Genomic DNA, 22,598 nt, shown 5'->3' with positions numbered 1-22,598 from the left:
AATTACCTACTAAAATCAAATATTTTGTCCACAGTATTCCAGTTTCCGCAAGCTGCTACTAGGAATATACGCCCCAATCATTGTACTGTTCGCCATCGCCATGATCTGCCTCGTCGCTTTGGCGCCAATAGCTGACACCTACAATACAATTATGGGATCTTAATGTGCCACGTGACTAGTCCACACTGTCCTGAAGTGTTTCTATCTCTTTTTAACATTCTAATACTAAAAAGAGAAACACATTTGCCTCGGTGACAAAATAATGTTCTCAGCGAGTCGAAACAGTAGGTATCTTTTTCTTGTATTTTTTTTTAAATATGTGGGGACAATCACCACAGATTGATTTAGCCCCAAACTATCTTCAAGACTTGTGTTATGGGAAATGATAAGTACTTTATTTAATAATCCCGCTAATATTATAAAGGCGAAAGTTTGTCAGTAGGTATGTTTGTTACATCTTCACGGTCAAACAGCTGGGCCAATTGATATGAAATTTGGTATTGAGATAGCTGATACCTTTTATTAACACACTCTATCCTGACATTATGCGATTTCTGTAGAATTTGGTCAAAAAAGTCTGATAGTCAATGGCGCTAAAGTAGATGACGCTACTGTGCGATTTTAATAACACCGTTAGGTGCAGCACTAATATATATTATGTAGATAAACATCCAAGACCCAGGTCAATCTGAAATATATCATTGATTTAATAAAAATGTACGTACTTAATTCATTGGAATACGTTTGGAAAATAGTTTCATCTAACGAATTTCTTTCATTTATTTTTTTATGTAAAAAAATACCTACTTACAGAGCATCTGAATTTAACTTTGGAACAAACTTCATTAATATTTTCACTACTATATTAATTATCACGACATAGTATTATAAAACCACGCAACGGATTTTGATGCAGTTTTCACCGTTATTTAGATAATTTATATCAGAAGGTTTATACATTTAATAATATAAGATTTAATTTTGTATAGTCTGCTATATGAGAACATATCTAAACAATTTAGATTTGTATTTTTTATAGTGACGTTAAACGTCTATATCTGTAAATAATTATTGAAATATACTTATTTAAGTTCAATCTCTGACATTTCAAATGTTTTAACATCACTCACACATAGATTTAAATAAAGAATATTTATTTGTAACCATTTTGTGGGAAGAAATAAGAAATAAATGTAATCATACATTAATTTTAGCCATGAAAATATTTAGGTATATACATATATTTAATGCAATGTAAATTATCTTAAAACATTATTGAAAAATATAGATGTAACTACCTATTTACCAAGCGATAAGTAGAAATGTTAACTGTTGACATGGGAACACTCAGGAAAATAAGAACACTCGCATTCATGTAGAATGCCAGACGTTGATGATTACAAAGAAAAAAAAGTGCCGGTAAAAAATATAGGTACCCATATCAAATTTGATTTTTGTCATGTTTTGCCACATATATAAAAACATTACTTATTGTTCTTATATCTGTGTTTTGCTTGTCATCTACTTGCACGCCAGTAGCTAGCTCGCGCTGGTAGCTAGCTGGCAAGTGTATTCCCGCCAAGTATTCCAGTATTAATAGGTAGTATCACTATTTACTCCTGTACTATATTCATGACTACTCAGCCCTTATTTGTAAAAGTATTTTTTGTAATAACACCGTTCCGTTTATTTTATGTGTAGCCTACTATTTTAATAAATTTACTTTTAGTTACTAATACAAATAAAACTATTATGTACGAATCCGTCCAGAATATTGCTACATAATATTTTTGACGAATTTTAAAAATCACGACCTTAATGTAAATAATAGGTTTTTTAAAGTAATATTTAAAAATAATAAAGACATTAGAACATAAATACTTTATTTCATTATGTACAAACTCTCAGTAGTCTTATTAGCAAAGTCAATCAACCCACTCAACTTGGTATTGAAGATTTTAGCATTACAAAGGCCCCGGGCAATATTTCCAAGGCGCACCAAAAGTACAATCCTTTTGTATCCAAACTAACTGAAACTGTAGGCCAAATTAGTCTATGCCTTTGTATTTAAATATAACCTAGAAAGTTTCAAGATTTGGCTGTGATTTTACAACTGATCGCTTGTTTGACACCAACCCACTTTGAGTATGCCGTTGTCAAAATCCGCTGTCGTGGGTTCTAATCCCGTAATAGCCACGAACGACATCCATTAGAGGATAGGAGTGGTCCAATTTTAGGGCTGAACCACACAAAACACTTGGGTCTACACGCACATTCCTAGTCGTGTTTCATATCTACAAGAGAAGATCGACACAGAGTCAGTTTCTAACTTGACTGATGGTTACTATCTATTGCTATTCTGCCATTTCTCCGATTAATCTTCCTTAGGTATCTGGGAATCCTCAACAGTTCTACTGGAAGGAATATAGACTTTAAAAGAAAACTCTGTACGTGGGAATGATCCAGGGTTCACAAGCTGACAGTCTTGGTAAGCTCTGGTGTACGGCTGAAAATGATCAGCAACCACCACCAAATCTGGCATAGGATACAAACTTAATGCATCAGCATGTTTCCAATACACCGGTTGGACTCCTAAAGACAGAGGAGACAAAGAACACTGACTAAGCAATGTTTTTATCAAATGGTCCGGTATATCACCAGTCTCAGGAAAATGTATTGAATTCCTACACATTTTCATTACCAAATCTTGCCTCAGAATTATCAACTCTTGTGTACAATATTGTATTCTACAAGGGTTTGTTGTAAAGATTACTGAATCACCCAATTTGTCTCTTATGTCTGTAGTAATAGAGTTCGGAATTGGTGGTCTTGGTAATATATTTGCAGCTGCTGGATCCCCTCTCCCAGGTATAAATATAAATTTGCATGTTTCTTTTAACCTTGAAAATTGATTTATAATATCTGCTAAATTTGTTAATGCTGATTTAAGCTGTGTGCTATGTTCATAGCCATATGGACATGACAGGAATTCTCCCATAAGTACAATAGCCATTGGAGAAAAGTCATTGAACCCTGAAAACAATGTTTTTAACTTTGCCAATACTTTAGGACTATCAAGCCATACATCTGATAAAAATATAATCATACCATCTTCATTTTCCTGCTCAATTTTAAGTAAGCTTTGAGAGTTTTTCAACAAACTCTTTGATTTGCCTCCAAAAGTATTTAAACTACCAAAATAGGGTAATGATGTTGCCCGACTTTCAGATGGTGGCAAAACAAGTCCCATAACATACAAAACTTTGTCTTCATAATATCCTTCTGCCAACACGAAACTGTTCTCAGTAAACAGACCTGAATGATATCTGGTCTGAGTCATGTCTAGTACAACACTTCCAGTTGGGTCTTCTAAATAAAATTTGCCCTCTGTCAGTTGTGTCAATAACCCCATCACAATCACTTCATCTATTTTACTCGAAGAACTGAGTAACACTTCAATTTTGCGTAATTTAAACCTCTTCTCTTCAACCATACTTGGTAAACATTCTTGGGCGAAGAGCTTATTTCTAATAGTCCTCTGCCATATAACCATATACCTATCAATCAAAAACTGCGCCTTCCACTTCGGGTCAGGATACAAATTATTAGTACATAACACGTCCTTTACGAATTTCTTCCTCTCATTGTCGTAATTCAGCTTTGGGATACTGAACGCGTCGATTACATTCAAAATTGTTTCGGTTTCTTCAGGTCCATGTGAACTACATTCTTTAAAAGCTGTTTCTACGTGTTCCTTTTCAAGAACAGGTTGTGAGAGACACTGATGGAGTAGATGAGCCGTCAGCTTGTCCAGTATCTTCTGTCTTTCTTGTACTGATAGTGGAAGAAGCTGTTCTGCAACAAAAGTCGTCGCCTCTCGTCGAATCGTAAAACCGCTCAGTTTGAAGGCATTGCTAACGTCTAAACGAATTTTCTGCAAATCTCCCATCTTGTCAATTGTCACTAATAATAAACTTCAAAACAAATAAACTAATTCCAAGTAACTTATATAGATTTATTTACCCTTAAAGCACACAAGCCCGCCAAATAAATTCGTGATTGCTTGCTTGCCGTCACTGTCAATGTCTAGTTAGCATTAGTCATGAGTCATGTCTATTTTTTTTATCTTGCATACTCTTTAGAGAATAGAAATACTGTATTATATTGCATTACTGTATGGTTATATATTTAATGCCGGCAAAATTTTATTGCTAACAGTTTGCCACGCTACATTGCCGGTTTTATCTTGCGGTAAATAAAAACTCTTCTACACATATGCAATGTTTTATCATTCGTTGAATACCTATATTATGTAGGCTATCAAAATATGGCTTATATTCGATATAGCTGGAGCAATAAAAAATAGTAATGTCAGTGTCATATTTACGATTGTCAAAAGGTCAAAAGTGTTAACCAAACTGTCAAACCCCTGCTCAATGTCCGGCGAGCCGACATTTCAAGAATTTGCGTTCAAAAATTTATATTTATTTTCATCTATCAATGTATTTCATTTCTGAAAATTACTAATCGGCTGCTTGTTTATGTTTCATTGTTTAGAACGTGAGAAGTAAAAATATAACTGCGAGACCTTACTATATGAACAACGTCTTTAGATTAACACCAGTGTTATTCAATCGTAAAGTTTCTGTAAGTCAATTATCATATTTTCGTGTTACAGAAGTAGATAAAGCACATAATAAACCTTGTTTACGGTCTCTGTCGAAGCTTCTGATAATTTTTTAGCTGGTATAACTTTAACCGTTTTTATTAACCGGTTTGTGCTTTTTATTGAAATTTAATCGTCGAGATTTTGCTCAGTGTTAGTGAATCATTCAACATGAATGCTCTGTTTTGTTTATGTGTTTTTGTTTTACAGACGGCGGCGCACATAATGGATCTACGGCAATTCCAGAGTCTGGCCTGGTAAGATTCAATCAGTAAACTTGGTTTTTTCTTACAAGTCTTTAAACAGTTATACCGTGTATTTTTATTACTGATATATAATTTAAAATAGATTTTTGGTCATGACTTTTATATTAAATAAGTATTAACTTCTAAAACATGGAGGTTGATGCAGGAATGTCAGGTTTCACTCAAATTATGTCAAATTTTAGGTGCAAACCAGATTGGTGTTTCCCGAGTATGAGCAAGGAAACAAATGAGCTGCTGAGGCAATGCATCGACATACCAAAGGCTAACCTGACTGATGATGTGGAGGAACTCATCAAGCGGAGCAAGGAGTTCCCTGTGACATTTCCTATTGAAACTGTGAGGTAATAATAAAAAAACACTGCAGTTTTGAATGTCTAATATATGTTAGAAATATGTACACTATCCATGTACAAATTTGTCTTGATGCTGACTTCTTAGAAAAAAATTAAAAAGCATCCAACATTTTAAGCCTAATAAAACTGAATATTTATTTTTCTTTCTCGGTAAAAAATATCCTCACATTATGTGTATAATATTGGACATCTAGAATTGCAGTCATGTTTTTTTATCAATCCATTTGGAGCAATGCTCATTTGGCAATATTGTCATGTTGTCCTGCCCTCTGTGCTGAGGACCCAGACAAAAACTTGACTGCTGAAGATGTTCATTGAGAGAAATAAGTACGTTTGTCACAAATGAGGCTGAAAAACTTGAGGAATACATGTTGGGGAAAATTTTTATTTGAGCGGCATCAAAACCCTATTTTGATAGAAGTTTAAACGAAGTAGGGTTTGTATGGTTTAGTTATTAGGTTCAGCTTGACAAGTTTTTGAGAAGGAAAATAATTTACATACAAGACAAGTAGGTATGTGCCAATGGAGGTTTTTCCATTTTCCTGCATCTGTTATTTACAAATTCAAACATGTTATGTTAATCATAATATGTGAGGGAAGTTGGGATGCCCTAGTTTTGAATACAATGGATATTTGTGGTTAAATAAATTGTAAGGGTTGACATATTTTTTGCATTTGAAATACTTGTGATGCCAATATCACATACTTCATAACAGCTTGTGGCGGCAATATTGATATTCTGTTTACTAATGAAAGATCATAATGTATTTGACCTTCATATCGAAGCACCAAGGATGAAATCATTGAGATGGTATGATGGCATTCCATTAGCGTTTCGTTGTTTGTTTAGCATTGCTTGTTGTGTTCTGTTATGCATTTTTATTGCATTGTAGTTGTTTATTTTTATTCTGATAAATTTAGATTATTACAGGATGAATTTAGATTATTATACAATCTTCTTATTTAGTATTAACATACTAGATAACTCTAATGCTGGTATAAATGGCAAATTTATGCATCTGACATGACAATGATGATTTTGTTACTTAATGAGTGCTATGGCGGTACCTCATACGCCTGCCTTAGCCCCGCTATAGTCACACAACTTTTCTTAGCAAAATGGCTATTTGTTTTTGCTTTGTTTGTTCCATAATCAAATCATTTATTCAGAAATTAGGCCTTCACGGGCACTTTTTCACGTCATATTCCAAATTAAATGACATTTGCCAAAGCTACAAACTACTAGCATTTCGGAACAACCACTGCTGAGAAGAAATTCCGAAACAAACTCATTCAGTGTTGGTCCCTATCAAATTAATATAATAATGTTAATCTATTGATAATCACTAACTTTGGGAGAGGAAAATAAATTATTACACATACTGTCTCTGTGAAATTAATACACATGTGATTAATATTTTGTGACAACCCTGACTGCATTGTCGACGCTGGCTTTCGCTTTTCTCATGGCCGTCGAACTACTGTATGAATCTCATTCATGGCAAATTCTTATTCAATAATAATGTAATCAAGCTGTGAAGAATGTTGTATGTACATATAATATTATTATATATGTAAGATAGTTAAGTATTTATTAATGTAACTGTTTGTTATTTAAAATTAAACTGAATATTGTGTTCCAGACTACACCAGCTGAAAGAAAACCGGCCTATTGAGAAGCTAAAGAAGAACATAGTGTCCACATATCCCATCATACATGAAAGGGTTCTGTATCTTATGACACACTTCCTCATTTATAAAAGGTAAAATATTTTTTATTTCCTAAAAAATGATTAGTACCATTACAGGTACCCTGCATGTTTGAGATCTCATTCCTCACACAGCAATTAATATTTTTTACTACTTATTTTTTTTATAAGTTTTATTGTCTGTATAATCTGTCTAAAAAGAGAAAGCTATTTTTTGGTCATTGTAATACCAAATAAAATGGTCAAATTTGAAGCAGAAATCTTCAACCGATTTAACCTGAAATTTTGTATACACGTTTAATTTTGATGTGTATTGTCATCAAAATTATAGTATATTTGACGACCTCGGTGGCGCAGTGGTATAGTTCTTGCCAGTGAACTGAGAGGTCCCTGGTTCGTTCCCCGTTGATTGGTCCGAGTCTTGGATGTTTATATATGTATTTATTATAAAATATAGTATCGTTGAGTTAGTATCACATAACACAAGTCTCGAACTTACTTTGGGGCTAGCTCAATCAGTGTGATTTGTCCTAATATATTTATTATTTATTTATTATAGTATATAGATATGCATAACCTGTTGGTGCACCGAGGATTATTTTCCGACGATGGTACTCATCAAAGGTTTCCTATATGGACATGGTTTTTTTTTTTGTAAGGTATCATCAGTAATGCTTTTTTTAAAATTTCTGTAACACAATTATTTTTGCATGTTTTATTTTCAGAGAATTTGGAAGCGCCATAGAGAAGGCGTTCTACAAAGACATGACAGTTCCAGACCTCATAGACAGGATACTACAGAAGAGAGCGGTTACATTCATGGATGAGAATGACCATTACTTATTATTGTCGGGAGAAACTGGGTATGTCTGTCTTATAACTTTATAAAGTTTAAAGTCGTTTCTATAAAGTTTAATTTCGTTTTTTGAAACTCTTGTTTAATAATAAGGGTGAATTTCACTACTGTTTAAACGCAGCGTTTCATTAGTGTCGCATATTTTTTTTAATAAATAATCTTTTAAAAAAAAATTAAACATAAAATTAACATTGTACCAGCACTTTACTTATTTATAAAAAAGGATAAATAAATAAAAAAAAGGATAATTAAATTGATTACTATGTATGGTATAATTTAATAAACACTAATGATAGCCCACGGCGGCGTCCAAAACGCTCGTGAAATTCACCCATAATTTTAATTTTTTTGATTGTTCACCTCTTTATAATACTTACTAGCCCCCCGTCCCGACATAACTCGGTTCAAAACTATACTAACCTACTAATATTATAAATGCGAAAGTTTGTAACTTTGTGAGGATGTGTGTATGCATGTATGTTTGTTACTCTTTCAATTGTTATGAAATTTGGTACACTGGTATAATATAACCTGAAATCCCACTGAAACGAAGCGCCGGGGCGCACCAGGTAAATTAGTACCTATAATCTTCCTCAGGGATCGCACTATGTATTGGTGAAAATCGTACAAAAATCCGTCCGGTAGTTTTTGAGTTGAGATGTATGTAGAAATATTTAATGTATTTTATTTGTGATTTTCAGATACGACGGGTGGGAATCTGTAGGCACATTGCAACAGAAACCTCCATTAGTCCTTGAAAACTGTCTCTCCTACGATGAAATGAAGCTATCGGCTATGGTGTATGTGAGCGGCCATACTGAGTGCATCAACGATGGTTCTAGAAACAATTCTGGGGTTGTCATGGAGAAGGGAGTAGAAGAAGACGCTGTTATTATTGGTGAGATTACATTAGATAGTAGCGCCCTCTATAGATTTTTTGTCTGCATTATTGATAAAAATATATCTAAGAATAATACTAAAGTACCAGGAGGTCAGAAAGGTCAAGGAATTTTAGCAATCGATTTTCTGTCTTATCTTAAAATTAGCAATATAAATTACCAAGGTGACAGAATCGCTAAGGAGATTTTAAACTACCGGTCTCCTACGATGAAATAACGATATCAATTATGATTAATGTGAGCGAATGTATAATTATATATAATAATTGTTCTAGAATTCATTTGCATTTGTAATATTAGTAGGATTTCTCGAAAACCAAATAAATTTATGTATTTTTTAAATTCTCAGGCGTAATAGGTGCTCGATTCGAACGCAAATTACGTATGGACTGCGAAGACATATTGATAACGGAGCAACAGAACAATCTAGAAAATGGCTACGGAGAAGAAGTGACTCCCACCACATGTTTGAACGTGCTGAGGACCACTTACGTTAGGAATAATAACTCTTCCAGACATTTGTGGAGGCAGATGTGGTCAGAGTTTTATCAGGTATTTGTCTATAATTGTATTCCTTGTAGTTGTAGTTTTATTGACGACCTCGGTGGCGCGGTGGAAAAGTGCCTGCCTCTGAACCTATAGGTCCCGGGTTTTATCCCCGGTCGGGTAATGGTGAAAACATGATCTTTTTCCTGATTGGCCCGGGTCTTGGATATTTATCTATATATGTATTTGTTATAAAATATAGTATCGTTGTGTTAGTATCCCTTAACACAAGTCTCGAACTTACTTTGGGGCCTAGCTCAATCTGTGTGATTTGTCCTAATATATTTTATTTATTTATTCGTTCTGCGAGTAGTTTTAAATTAATTTGGGCAGGATATGCTATTGAGTGCACATTGCACATAAGTTAATAAGTTCTGCATGGTTACCTAAATCTCATCTACTTTGCCACCAAAGCAATGTTGCCTACTTGGTAGTTTAAAGTAAACACTGTTAATGAGTTCCGAAATCCCAGTTTCGAAATCCCAGTAGTTTGTAGCTTTTTGGGAAATACATATTTGACGTGGAAAAGTGCCTGTGAAGTTCTAATTTCTGAATATTTATTAAGAAGTTTTACCTTTACTGGCATGTATAATAAATATTTTTATTCTTTTCAGGTGCACAGCTACACATACGAAGAGCTAACATCATACGTGAATATATCAGACAAAACCGAAGAAAAACGCTATACCGACCGATACGTGAAGTGTCCCGGCACTGAATGTATATTCGATAATGAGGTGTATTATAAGAGAATCAGTATCCTTGCTGAGACCACCTTGTTAGAAGCGGACTATAGAGCGAAAGAGACGGGGAGAGACGCTTTCTTAAATGTCATTGGAGCTGGTGAGTACATGTTAGGACTGAACCAACGATAAAAGATAAAAAAAAATATTTGATTTCCAAAAACACCAGCACACTAGCGCCACCACATCATTTTTATCAGTTTCTTTTGAGTCATAGCTAATACTAAAAGAATAAAACCACACAACACATTCTACACTATATCGTCTAAAATCATGATGTAGTCCAGTGTTGCCGAATATCGCTAGTTTTAGAATCGGTAGTTTCATTCGATAAAGGCCATACTATCGATAGGCCTATCGATTTCGAAGTATCGATTGTATCGAACCGTGATGATAATTAGACTATCGATAGTATTTTTTTGCGTTACGATTGACTATCGATAGTTCGAGGAAAAGCAATAGTATCGATAGCATATCGTCGGGGATAGTGCAAATCCGCGTAACTAGCATTGGATAATTCGGCGTATCTGACAAGTGTATCCAATTTTCAATTTCGCGGGCAATCCACAATCCACACAAGACACCGATTGGCAGCCTTCCCGCTGACGTGACTTTCGTTTGACCAATATAATTCGCCCGAAAACAATACTGTGTCTACACTCGGCAATTGACGACACCGCGTATCTTCAAGTGTCATTGGCAGCATATCTAATATCGCAGAACAATATTATCGATAGTAATACTCTTTATCAATATTATTGCACCTAACTCGGCTATCGATACTGTTACTTTTCCTCGAACTATCGATAGTCAATCGAAACGCCATCGATAGTTGACTATCGAGTGGCAACACGATATTGATCAATGAATAATTTTTGAAATTCTAGGTCTAGGCGTATGGAAGATATCACCACACCAAACAGATGTATACGTTTTAACCTTCTTAGAGCGAATCCGTTCGTTCTTAAAGAAGGATTTATTGAATCATGTGTCTGATGTTAACTTCGCGTACATTCGTCCCACTGCTGGGATACTGGGCTTATTCGGGGATGGGGATGAGAAGAGAATATTTTTCGAGTGCAAGAATCATCCTAGAGGTGAGTCATTTCGACTTTTTTTGCGTTTAATTTATATTTGTCTAAAAAACGATTTTGTTTAAATATAGATAAAGAATATTTTGCTATTGCTGCTTTGCCTACAGCTCGCCAAATTTGTATTCCAAAAAGTGGAATAGTAAAAAAAGTCGGCTATTTGACTGGGTGAAAAAATAAATACATACAGATATTTATAAATAACCAAACACAATAATTAAATGTCACTTTAATTGATCAGTTTTATTATTTACGTAATTTACTATTTTTCTCTATCACAAATATTTGCGTTTTATTCTGTTATTTTTTGTAATGGGAAAAATTCATGCTAGAATTTTTGCGAGAAGAGAACGTAAACCGTATCGCCGTCAACAATTTTCATATGGGAAATGAGCAGCACTTCTAGCGTACGAAAATGGAACTTGTCCTCCTACTAATATTATAAATGCGTAATAGTAAAAGTTTGTGAGGATGTATGCATATATGTATGTTTGTTATTCTTTCACGCAAAAAGTACTACTGGTCAAATTGTTACGAAATTTGGTACACGGGTAAAATATAACCTGGAATAACACATAGGGTACTTTTTATGAATCCCGTGGGAACACGGGAGCGAAGCTCCGCGGTGCAGCTAGTTCTCATATAAATTTGCTAATCGAGAAAATAAAATGTAAATTGTATTAGTAGGAGATTTTATTGTGTGTGTTAACAAAATTAAAATATATCAGAAGCTAGTAAAAATTAACGGTTCCAGGTGGAATAAACGTCCAGTTGGAAAACAGAGAGCCGTCCGCGAAGTTGCAAGGGGAACACGAGGGGAAACTGTTAGTCATGACGTATCCATGGGACGGTAACGCGCACCCAGGCAATGAATTTTGGTAAGTTTTTGTGCTTTTGTACCAGACTTTATATAGATTTTATTATATGTGATTAATTATAGAATGTGGTAAATTTGATGCTAAAAAAGAAATAGGGTTGACGACAAGGCCAGAGCATTGTAAAAATATATAAAATAAAGATACCTATTTGAGATTATTACGATAATTTAGACTGTAACAATGCAGGCAGATCATACGAAGATTTAAAATCCTACTAAAATTCTACGATGCGAAAGTTTGTAGGGATGTATGTGTATGTATGTCACTCTTTTACGCCAAATCTACTGGACCGAATGTAATTAAATTTGGTACACTGTTAGAATATAACTTGGAACAACATACAGATTATACTTTTTATCGCGAAATTCCCATGGGGGCGAAACCCCGGGGCGCGGCTAGTTCTATGTAAAATCTTCTTCATCTACCTATTCTAGAACACTACACGTATTTTATTCTTTTTTTTCGTCATCTATCCCAATCTAGGGAATACGTGCCGCAATTTTATTGTTTTTATTTTTTATTATTACTTCCCATTTAATTTTTATATCGACGACCTCGGTGGCGCAGGCGATGTTTATCTATATAAGTATTTGTTATAAAATATAGTATCGTTGAGTTAGTATCCCATAAAACAAGCTAGCTCAATCTGTGTGATAACACAGGCTGGGCAGCCTGCGGGGCTCCGGCGACCCGGCGGCGGCGAGCTCGTCGCAGGTGTCGGAGCTCCACAACGCGCACGTCAACCGCGCCGTGCGCGCCGACCGCGCGCGCGTCGCCGGGAAACACGGCCTTCGTACACTCTCTGATCACTGCGCGAGTATTGACACTTAAGTCTAAGGCTGTTAGGTCTATAATCGAATGACGACATAGTTACTTTTAAATATTATTATTCAAATCAAAATATGCATGTTCAATTCCAACTTTAAATATGAGTTTCAGGAAATATAGTGTTGGTAATGTTGGTAAATGAGTGATATTTGAGTGTACGGTGGTTAGGTCTATATTTGCATAACATTTATTAATATACATTTACTAATAACGCACATTTATTCCAAACTTAAAATGCAGTTGCAGAAAATATAGATAGTGTTACTACGATGTCTGACCACTACGCGAGACACTTATTACTTAGTTTAAGGTGGTAAGGTCTATTTTCGTTTCTTCAATATTATATTTTTATTCTTTATAAGGTACGCACATGAAATGCGAGTTGCAGTAATATTCAATACATTGGGGTAGAATTTATATTTTAGATATATAAATTAATTTTATCAGCTGCAAGGAAGAACACATTTTATGGTTATAAAAATAAGGTCTAAATCTGAACGCATTCTTAGCCTAAAAAGAATAATTTCAAAGATAATGTGCCATCTTCTCTTTAAAAAAATACATTACTTTATTACTTTTTCACTTTATATGTAGTTCTATTAGAGCCTACTTTTCTAAATAGTTGGTTATTAATAGTAGTTGAGATTGATTAACATAAGCAATATTTTTATTATTAAATTAAACTAAAACAAAATTTACACACATTTCTTTCATTTTTTTCGGCATTTCACAGAATTTTAACTGTGATATGGTACTTATGTGTGTGTGTGTGTGTGTGTGTGTGTGTGAAGTTTTGGACTGATATTTTTATGTAACATGGAAGTTGTATTATATATTTTATGTTATGTGGTATAACATGTGCAGTGTAATATTCTACAATCTGTTGTCATGCGAAAAAAAAGGTGACTTAACATTTTTTTTTTACTTTTATGTGAATATATATTTATGTGAATACATAACCCTGTCTAGAAAAAATACTTGATGGTTACTATAAACATTGCGAACCCTAATTAATTATAATATTGGATGCAAGCAATGACGACCCTTAGTCCCTTATACACAAGGCTCATACTAGTTTGCAGTATTCAAGAAAGGGTAATATGCTTGATGTGTTTCTGTAATAAGTTATTTATATAATATTTTGGAACTGCCCAGATCGGGTATACGCAATATTCTCATCAGTGTAATCAGGTTTTAAATGTTAATAATGTACAGGTATTACACACGCACGTGGCTTTTTATATCCTTTATTTTTATGTCCAAATCATCGGACCATTAACCTGTAACAATAATAATATGTTACTCAATTTCGAAAAATGACATTTACGTTTTTTTTCGTATGACGTCAGTATTTGTGTTTTTTGTCAGATTAATTTGCCGTAATGTGCTATAATGAAAAGTATAATGTTATATACTATTGTAATTATGACAATATATAATGTGTTGTGTACTTTAAATAAAGGATGTAAAAAAATATTATAACGCTTGTTTATACACAAACACGAGAAATGTGGTCTATTCTGAAGTTGCAATGTAAAGGAAACTCCGTTTTTTTCTTACATGTCTTATGTGTGAACAATCTTTTTATGATTTTTTTAAAGTAGCTATATCATGTCCCACTGCTGGGTAAAAGCCTCCCAACTCCCTTTCCATGTATGCCTGTCTCTGGTCTTTTACGTCAAATTTTTTATGATTTTACGTCAATACAAATTGAAATAGATTTTACAAAAATATGATTCGTGGTTACCAAATGTTTTATTAATATTTTATTAAATTTCAATAAAATTCAATATCACATACTGGACTTGTAGAAAAAAACGGAGCGTATGTAATTTAGTATATGGAAATAGGTACAGTTTTTGTTATTATCTAAGAATTGTATTATTATACGATTCATTACACAATGCCAAATGTGTATTGACTAAATGAGTTTCAATAATAGAATATTATTTTAGCATGAGTTTGGAAACGTTTAAAAATAAATGTAATAACTTTTCAGACTGTAACTTTCAAAAATCGCACTTAACTAAATCGCACTTAAGATTTGAATTTGCTTGTATTATATTTTATGGAACAATTTAGAAAACTATTGCTTATGAAATTGTAATTTGAGCTTTATGCATCCACATTTAGGTCTATATTTGTATGACGAAATACTAGCTTACTACTTTTATATTAAAATGCAGTGTTATATACAGATTTCAATGCATCTCATCAATATTATTATAAATAAATTCTAATTAAGTACATTAACAAAATTTGACAATTACAACAGAGTATAAAATATATTTGTTTTAAAATGACACTTGTTTTTTTAAGCACCGAAACATGTGTCTGATAAATGTGGATGTAATATTATGTAAATTGATACAACTAATTATTAGTAAATATATATATTTATCTAGAAATATATTGGTGAATAGTTATAAAAATACTGATATAATGAGCAGATGATTTTTCACAAGATAGACTCTGTCTATAAAAGTAAAAAAAAACCACTAAACCTAAACTACCGGTCAATGGACGACAGTTTAATAAATCCGTACTAATATTATAAATGCGAAAGTTTGTGCCTATCTGCCTGTCTGTTCCGCCTAAACTGCTGGACAGATTTTGATGAAATTTGGTATGCATGTAGTTAAAAACCCCAATTCAAACATAGGCATGTTTGAATTGGGGTTTTTAACTATTACTACTGGGGTATTATGTAATCTGTGCTACTACTTACTTTATCAAAAATTAATCGCCAAATCTGCAAGAAGTCTCTGCACGCGTCGCTGTGGTCGAGACGTGCCACATGTTGCCACGGGACTTTCGTGGCGCTGTCTCTAGAAGTAAACTAGCTTTTCTATTATACGCCGACTATTCACTATCGGCAAACAGTTCGCCAAACTTTGGCGGTTTCGTGCATTGCTAGTTTTTCCTTGGGGTAAATAAAATCTTTAATACAAATTACGCAATGTACGTTGCGTATCGGAGTTCGGCGATGTGTGTAGCCGTCATAACATAGAGTGATAATATGTTTGTACTAGAACTTTCATACGCGTAGAATGTGCCTATAATTGTTATATTATAATGTATTTGTAGGTAAATCTAGTTCGTCCGTTTAGCCATTTGTTATATCTATGGAAATATATGCAAGTGTTTTATATTAAGCTTTGTTTTTTTTTAACAAATTCGAAAATTATCAAATATTTATGCCGAAAGTACTAAGATTTTAGTCTAATTATGAAGAAACCAGTAAAATTTATAAGAGGTTTTGCGAACTCTGGTTTTCGTGTCGCTCTCTCATCTTCGCAGGTTACATTTGGAGCTGTGACGCCCCGAAGCCCTGGGTTCGCGTAAAAAAAATCAACCATGAAGATTCGGCTGCCTGCCTGATGTCAACCCTCGTTGGGGATGCTACTGTTGCCTATCAGCTGTTAAGGCATGTGTCCCTTGGCCTCGTACGACATCTAAGTGAGGATTTGAAATGGTCCCATTCTGGGGCGGGACCACACTCCACTTGTTTTCGTCTCCTAGCGCGACTATTTGTTACATTGGTGGTTCTCGGAGCGTTTTTATCGTTGCGGCCGCGCTGTCATTACGATCCGTCAATTTGCTTGAGGAAGGAATCATTTTCAACATCAATCATTCACAAAATAACATTACCACAGTACATATTAATGATTTTAAAGTCAGACTGCAAAATAAATTCTTGTCTTTGTTAAAATTTGAAAGATTTTAACGTTAGCGCGACCGCAGCGGTCCTAAATATACCTAAAACAAAGTATCTATAACCCCCTATTACTTGCAGTTTAATGGCTGTACAAGTGTACATACCTTGTTCTCTGTGTCTTGCCTCTTAAAAACCCATAAATCGTATTACACTCTTTGGTATTGTGTTCGAGCGATAATGCACGTTCTATTTTAAAATCGATCGTATTGTGGAAGCCACTCGAAAATCGAGAAGTCGCGACACGATGCAAGCATTCGATTTGTGTCGTTAAGCTGTTTTACGGTGAGGTTATATTAGGTGTAGGTAGCGATATCGGGGTATAGTATGAGATTTTGAAAATCATAAATAATACCTTTTTCTTGAAGTCAATGAAGCTTTATGAAGTCATAATAAAAAATGATATATAAAAGAATTATAATAAAAAATGACTAAGATAATTATGCAAGTAACACCGCGGGTGCAGCTAGTATTATACATAATTATGCGACATTTTTGAGGTTCTTTTTAAGTATTGTCTATTTTTATCTGGCAGTAGCAGATTTTGGGCTCTGATTCTTGAAAATAGCTCACTAGTGAAAAAAATTTTCTTTTTCTAAGCTTTATTTTAAACCATGCAACGGATTTTGATGCAGTTTTTAATGTTAATTAGACGATTTAATAACGAATCTTTATACATTCTAAACAGCGTATTGGATAATGTTTTATATCGAAAGTTTGTTTCAAAAGAGTTCAAAGAAGAAAATCGCTATTCGGACCCCACTCTGGTCTCACCAAGCCATTAACCACTCAGCATTCAAGTTATCCGCTTAGCGATCCGTGCCATTTTCACTTGGGCAAATGGTCCGCCCGAAAGTGGCCCATTTCAAAATGTTCACACTTTCCGATAAAAAATTATATAGTTATTAAGATATACGACGTAATAAACATATGCGTATGACTATCACTACGAATATGCTACGAGTACATATTACCTCTGCCGCGTCTGTCTGTTCGCGATGAACTCAAAAACTACCGGGCGGATTTTTGTACGGTTTTCACTAATACATTGTGCAATTTCTGATTTCTCTCTGATCTGATTTCTGAGGATGGTTTAGGTGTTTAATAAAGTAATTAGGTTGGATGTAACTACCGTTGGATTTTTACAATTTTATGAGTGTAAGTAGATTTAGGATGATGAAATTTGATGGATTTAGATTATATAAGTTTCAAAAGAAATCTAGAAAATCTATAAAAATGACAAATTTTGGTCTCTCATACAAATTAGGTAATCAGTAAATCGGATTTAGTACCTATGAAAAGTCGAAGTTATAAATATTTTCTTTCACTTTAAAAATTGTTGTACCTAGTATTTTTGTCTGATACTATTTCATGTATGATAGTTACCTACTTTCTTATGTTTATTTATTCGTAGACTATTAGTCCATTTAGTAGATAAGTACAGTCAATGGAATTTGAAATTCCAAATTCATTGCAAACTCGGCGCTATTATCGCGCCATAGAGCTTCATCAGGATAGGTAACTTGATGAGCATGCAGTGGTGAAAATACCTATTGCCCTGAATAATTATTATCAGCTTAGCTTTTGGTTTAAGGGCTTGAATAGGGCTAAAATAGGCTTTTTGTAAAAGTCCATTTCTGGCACTCGATCGCCTTTTATTATAATGCTGCGTTAATTTTGAAGGCATTGTTTGTCGTATGATGCTTTTAACGTGCCCTCTAGGGAATGGTTGAGTATGGTGCCTGACGTTTGTTATGTAGGTACACGACCTTATGAATTTAACAGTAATCTTAATTTTCTTAATTAGGGAGACATTAAATTTCAATTTTAAATTAATATGCCATAAAAATATTTAAAATTTTTTTTTTCAATATTTGGTGAAATCCACAGATGTCGGTTTTTTAGCAAAATAAAGAAAAATGCCTAGGTACTTAGGTATAGGATGCCTAGGTACGGAGGTTAAATAATAATATTTGTATGAGTAGTACAGCATATGAACAATAGACGTAGAACTTAAATATCAATATATTATAAAAGACGAAATAGTTTTTCCTTTCGAAATAAAATAGCAAAGTCATTAACCCGCTTAATTTCTTCCCAATAAATAACAGGCACAAAGCGGCGAAGTACTTTGTCGCGAATTAAGGCAATTTGTACGAGCGCCGGAAAATAAAATAATAGCCCCCATTAGGGCTCCGCCCGCTCAAAGACACCACGCTAATCGGCGGAAATAAATTTGACGTTTCTACCATTCTAGCGAGGCTTTGAGTCGGGACTCGTTCCGCGTCATTTCACGAACGTTCCAGGATGACGGCGGAGAGAATGTCTTGTGATGTTAATTGTCGAGCTATTTTTTATTGTTGAGAAGTGTGTTGAGGGCCTGCCTATACTTATCTAACAAAGTACATAGTCAAAAAAGATACAAATACATGTTATGATTGTAAATATATAAATAAGTAAATAGAAAACACTATATAGGCAGGCACTTTACCTAAGTGTAAATATTAACAATCGAGTTCCTCCTGGCAGCACCCAATGACAAGTTGACGCATGGGTCAGCCAACGCGAAGCTCAACCATAATAGAGGGAACCAATGACCAAGCCACGATGCCACCATCAAATCTCTAAGAAAAATATAAGATCCACAATTTTTAATTGACGTCTTTGGAGAAAAGGCTGCAGTGATATTTGTTGTGCTTCTTCTTCTTCACCTGCGCTTTATAAGTCGGTGGTACGTAGACTTAGTTTGAAGCAAATTTTTGACGTCAAAATCCTAAGTCGAATAAAGAATTTCGAATTTGAATATTTATGTTCTCAAGCCACGCCCCATTGCTCAGTCGCGCTCCGTTGCGACGTCGTAGTACGTTGCAGCTCCGACGTGCTCCGATGATTTCTATTGGTTATGACACTGACGTGCGTTAACGTAGTTTTGCATTATCTGTCGGCGGACGTTAAAATGACGGAGTGCGACTCAACAATGAGGCACAGGCTCAGCTACAGTTTAGCTGCACATCTAGTAGAAAATCCTATTTATCCGCAACCGTGTAGCCACCCTATACAACACACAATAGAAAGCGATTCAACTTAATACTACTTAATTACAAACAAGTGACTTGCTCACATCTCCATCTCCAACTGTTAGGTATATTCTGTTATTTACAGCAGGCTTGAGGGAAAATATGGTATTATATTACAGACAAGTAGGGTGACAACGATACCTTGTAGGGTAACCACAATAGATACATAATATTACATTGAAATTGTAAATCTTTACGGGCAAATCATGTGCTAAAATACTTACTATGTTTTGTCATTGTCGCAATTTATAATTGTCATTGACAGAAAGAGACAAAACATACTTTAGCTTAGAGTATGTTTTTTTTTCAATCAATCAATCATTTGATACAGGTGTCAATTGACTAATAACTAATAATTAAGTGACTAATAACTAATAAAAATTATGGGTAATATTTCATCAAAGTTCCTAAATATAAGAAACTGAGCTTAGGTATAGGTTACCCCTTATAGGAATTATATTTCGGATTTTATTATATTAATTATATTAAGTAGTATTTATTAATATTAATTATATTTAGGAATTATATTTATTTTATCATATAGGAATTTCCACGAATTATATTTTCATATCAATTATATTTTCATGTTTTATATTTTTAAATTACTTCGTGGAATAATTAATAATATGGAAATGCTGAAAATAGTGCAGTTCTGCGTTCTTAATAGATACGTGGAGCATCGAAGACAGCCGTGCCTATTGGTGGTACCTCACGGGAGGACCAAAAGTCTCCGCTGGCGCGCGCCATACGCACTCTCAATTTGATCGCGGACAGGATAGACATCTTCCAGTGAACTCTGTGTGAATTTACAAAGGTTACAGTTAGGGTAATAAGTGCAAATAATTGAATTATATTTAATATTGCTTTTTTCTATTGCATTGGGTTTAAACCTGTAAAAATAGAATAAGTTTGGATAATAAATAAATAAATATCATCCACTTGTCTCATCCAAGAAAGAGAACTATTAAATTTCTTCACGTTTATGGTTTTCTCTATCTACGCCCTCCCCTCAGGTACTAACCGTAGACAAAGCTAAATGTCCAAGTAGAGCGATTAGATCAGCGGAAGGAAGGCACGAATTAGAGCGAGCTTTAATTGTTTGCGGGATTACAGAGCTTTGAACCGGCCATTTTGAAAAATGACATGTTAGGTCGCTACCAAAGAATTTATAATACTCAACTAGAATGCTTACGAATGAGCAAAAGCCGTTTCTAAAATTGGGTGTAAAATTTCTATCTATTTTTTCTTGCCTATGACACTAATAGTTTGCAAGAAAGGGATGGCTACAAATTTTGTACCCAATTTCAGGAACTTTAAGTAATGGACACGCAGACATTGTGGAAATTTAATCTTTATGACGACGCAAATAGGTCTATTTTTCAATGTCATTATTTCGACAATTGTTATTCGTGAAGTTCCTTGATTACTACATCTTTTCTTTTTTTCATATTTATCTTTACATTTGATAACTTTTAACATTTAGGTACTTAATTTCTTTTAACGTTAGTAATTTTATAATAAAAAATCATTTTGTTAGTCTATACATATATTATACTAAAATAACTTTATATACCTACTTACTAACTTCTATATTCGCTCCCGTGTTAATTAAAGTATATAAGAAATGCATTTTGTCTCCAAAAATCCTGACGTCACTTTCATACAAAGCTCAATATATTTTCGACATTAGAAAACAAATATCAGATTTGATTAAATGGAAAGTTCAGAAGCTACAGCCGAGTTTCGCAAATGTTGGCTCTGTCTACCCCAGGGAGGGACAAAGACGTGACACTGTAACTTAATTTCAACAGAGTACCAACCGCACTGACGGTGGGGGGAGGGGACTCGCTAATGGGATGGCTCTTATTTTCCGGCTTTCTACCAATTGCCTTATTTCGCGATGAAAGAAACGTAAGCTCGCGTAAGTATGACAAATCTTTTATATAGGGCATCAATCACTAAGTACATAAATAAGTAGGTTTTCTCTAAAAGCTATCATATGATCTGAGAATACCGTTTTTAACCCCCGACGCAAAATGAGTGGTGTTATAAGTTTAACCTGTCTGTCTGTGTATCTGTCTGTGTCGATTTTCGTTCAGTTTTTTTGTGTCATAGATAATTTTATCCCGAGTGTTCTTCGCCATGTTTCATGAAAATCGGTTCAGCCGTTCAAAAGTTGTAGTGAAATGAATATTGAAGCCGGGAGTTTTTTAATTTGTCTAACAAATAAACTTATTTTTCTATTTTTCTAATCTCTGGCTCGCATCCTGCAGGCCAGGCATTTTATTATATGATTGTTTTTTTTTTCTCCTGGCCGCCTGCCAGGGTTGACGTAAACCCTCTTTGGGAATGCTGATTCTAAAATGACTCAAAATACCACATGTATAATACATACATAAATAAATAAACAAAAACACCCAAAACCCAGTCAATCTGAAAAAGATCATTTTTCTTATTGACCTGACTGGGAATCGAACCCGGGACCTCCACTGCAACAGTCTGGCGTGATGTCTATTAAGCCAGAGGTAGTCGCCAAACTAAACCTCATTAAATTCAGAATATACCTACACTTATTCATAAGTTGCAAGTTACTACTTATTAGTTATATACTACTGAGCAAGCAAACAGGCATGCGGCCCGCCTGATCGTAAGTGGTCACCGCAGCCTATGTACTGGAACACCAGGGATCTAACACGCGCGTGGCAGCCACCGAATATATCTTATCACGACCTTTTTAAAAAACTCCATTTATGTAATACTAGGTACTTCCAAAGAAAAAATCAAGTACTCATTTGTTTAAAAGAGAATGAAGGTAGCAAAAATAATCCTTAAATCATAAGGAACTTTTCAAGTAAATCTGACTTAGGTCCATTTATTTAACAATTGTCGTTTGTCTCATAACAGGATTAGCTAGTCACAGAACCTTTAGTTTCTCAAACAACAATAAATCTTCAGGTAGTTTTTAAATATT

The 22,598-nt window shown here is 34.3% G+C and overlaps 3 protein-coding genes across 3 annotated transcripts in view; 2 read left to right on the top strand and 1 right to left on the bottom strand.

The window, feature by feature from the left end:
* The window catches only part of LOC128680972 (uncharacterized protein), a 34,687-nt gene extending 32,809 nt beyond the window's left edge, over positions 1 to 1,878 (top strand). The window contains exon 13 of the mRNA XM_053764503.1: positions 35 to 1,878. Within this exon, the coding sequence (XP_053620478.1) occupies positions 35 to 163 (129 nt within the window). The 3' untranslated portion in view covers positions 164 to 1,878. The remainder of the gene's footprint in view (positions 1 to 34) is intronic.
* On the bottom strand, positions 1,867 to 4,093 carry PolE2 (DNA polymerase epsilon subunit 2). Its single transcript, XM_053764504.1, has one exon. The coding sequence runs from the start codon at positions 3,947 to 3,949 to the stop codon at positions 2,375 to 2,377; it is 1,575 nt and encodes a 524-aa protein (XP_053620479.1). The 5' UTR covers positions 3,950 to 4,093; the 3' UTR covers positions 1,867 to 2,374.
* Positions 4,094 to 4,422: 329 nt separating this feature from the next.
* Positions 4,423 to 15,990, top strand: LOC128680819 (uncharacterized). Its single transcript, XM_053764253.1, has 11 exons — positions 4,423 to 4,647; positions 4,877 to 4,923; positions 5,115 to 5,273; positions 6,929 to 7,048; positions 7,720 to 7,857; positions 8,552 to 8,748; positions 9,099 to 9,301; positions 9,910 to 10,138; positions 10,926 to 11,135; positions 11,884 to 12,007; positions 12,670 to 15,990. The coding sequence occupies exons 1-11, from the start codon at positions 4,597 to 4,599 to the stop codon at positions 12,836 to 12,838; spliced, it is 1,647 nt and encodes a 548-aa protein (XP_053620228.1). The 5' UTR covers positions 4,423 to 4,596; the 3' UTR covers positions 12,839 to 15,990.
* The last annotated feature ends 6,608 nt before the right edge of the window (positions 15,991 to 22,598 follow it).

This window comes from Plodia interpunctella, chromosome 25 (assembly GCF_027563975.2).
Source record: "Plodia interpunctella isolate USDA-ARS_2022_Savannah chromosome 25, ilPloInte3.2, whole genome shotgun sequence".
NCBI lineage: Eukaryota > Metazoa > Arthropoda > Insecta > Lepidoptera > Pyralidae > Plodia > Plodia interpunctella.
Note: the sequence above shows the minus strand (reverse complement) of the source record. Positions and strands in the feature narration are given on the sequence as shown.

What these genes read in the sequence shown, in the direction of transcription:
- PolE2 (XM_053764504.1), bottom strand. Translation starts at nt 3,949, where the DNA reads ATGGGAGATTTGCAGAAAATTCGTTTAGACGTTAGCAATGCCTTCAAA.
- LOC128680819 (XM_053764253.1), top strand. Translation starts at nt 4,597, where the DNA reads ATGAACAACGTCTTTAGATTAACACCAGTGTTATTCAATCGTAAAGTT. An exon ending in TATTCAATCGTAAAGTTTCT is followed by an intron (nt 4,648 to 4,876) that starts GTAAGTCAATTA and finishes TTTGTTTTACAG; the next exon opens with ACGGCGGCGCACATAATGGA. An exon ending in CACCCAGGCAATGAATTTTG is followed by an intron (nt 12,008 to 12,669) that starts GTAAGTTTTTGT and finishes GTGATAACACAG; the next exon opens with GCTGGGCAGCCTGCGGGGCT.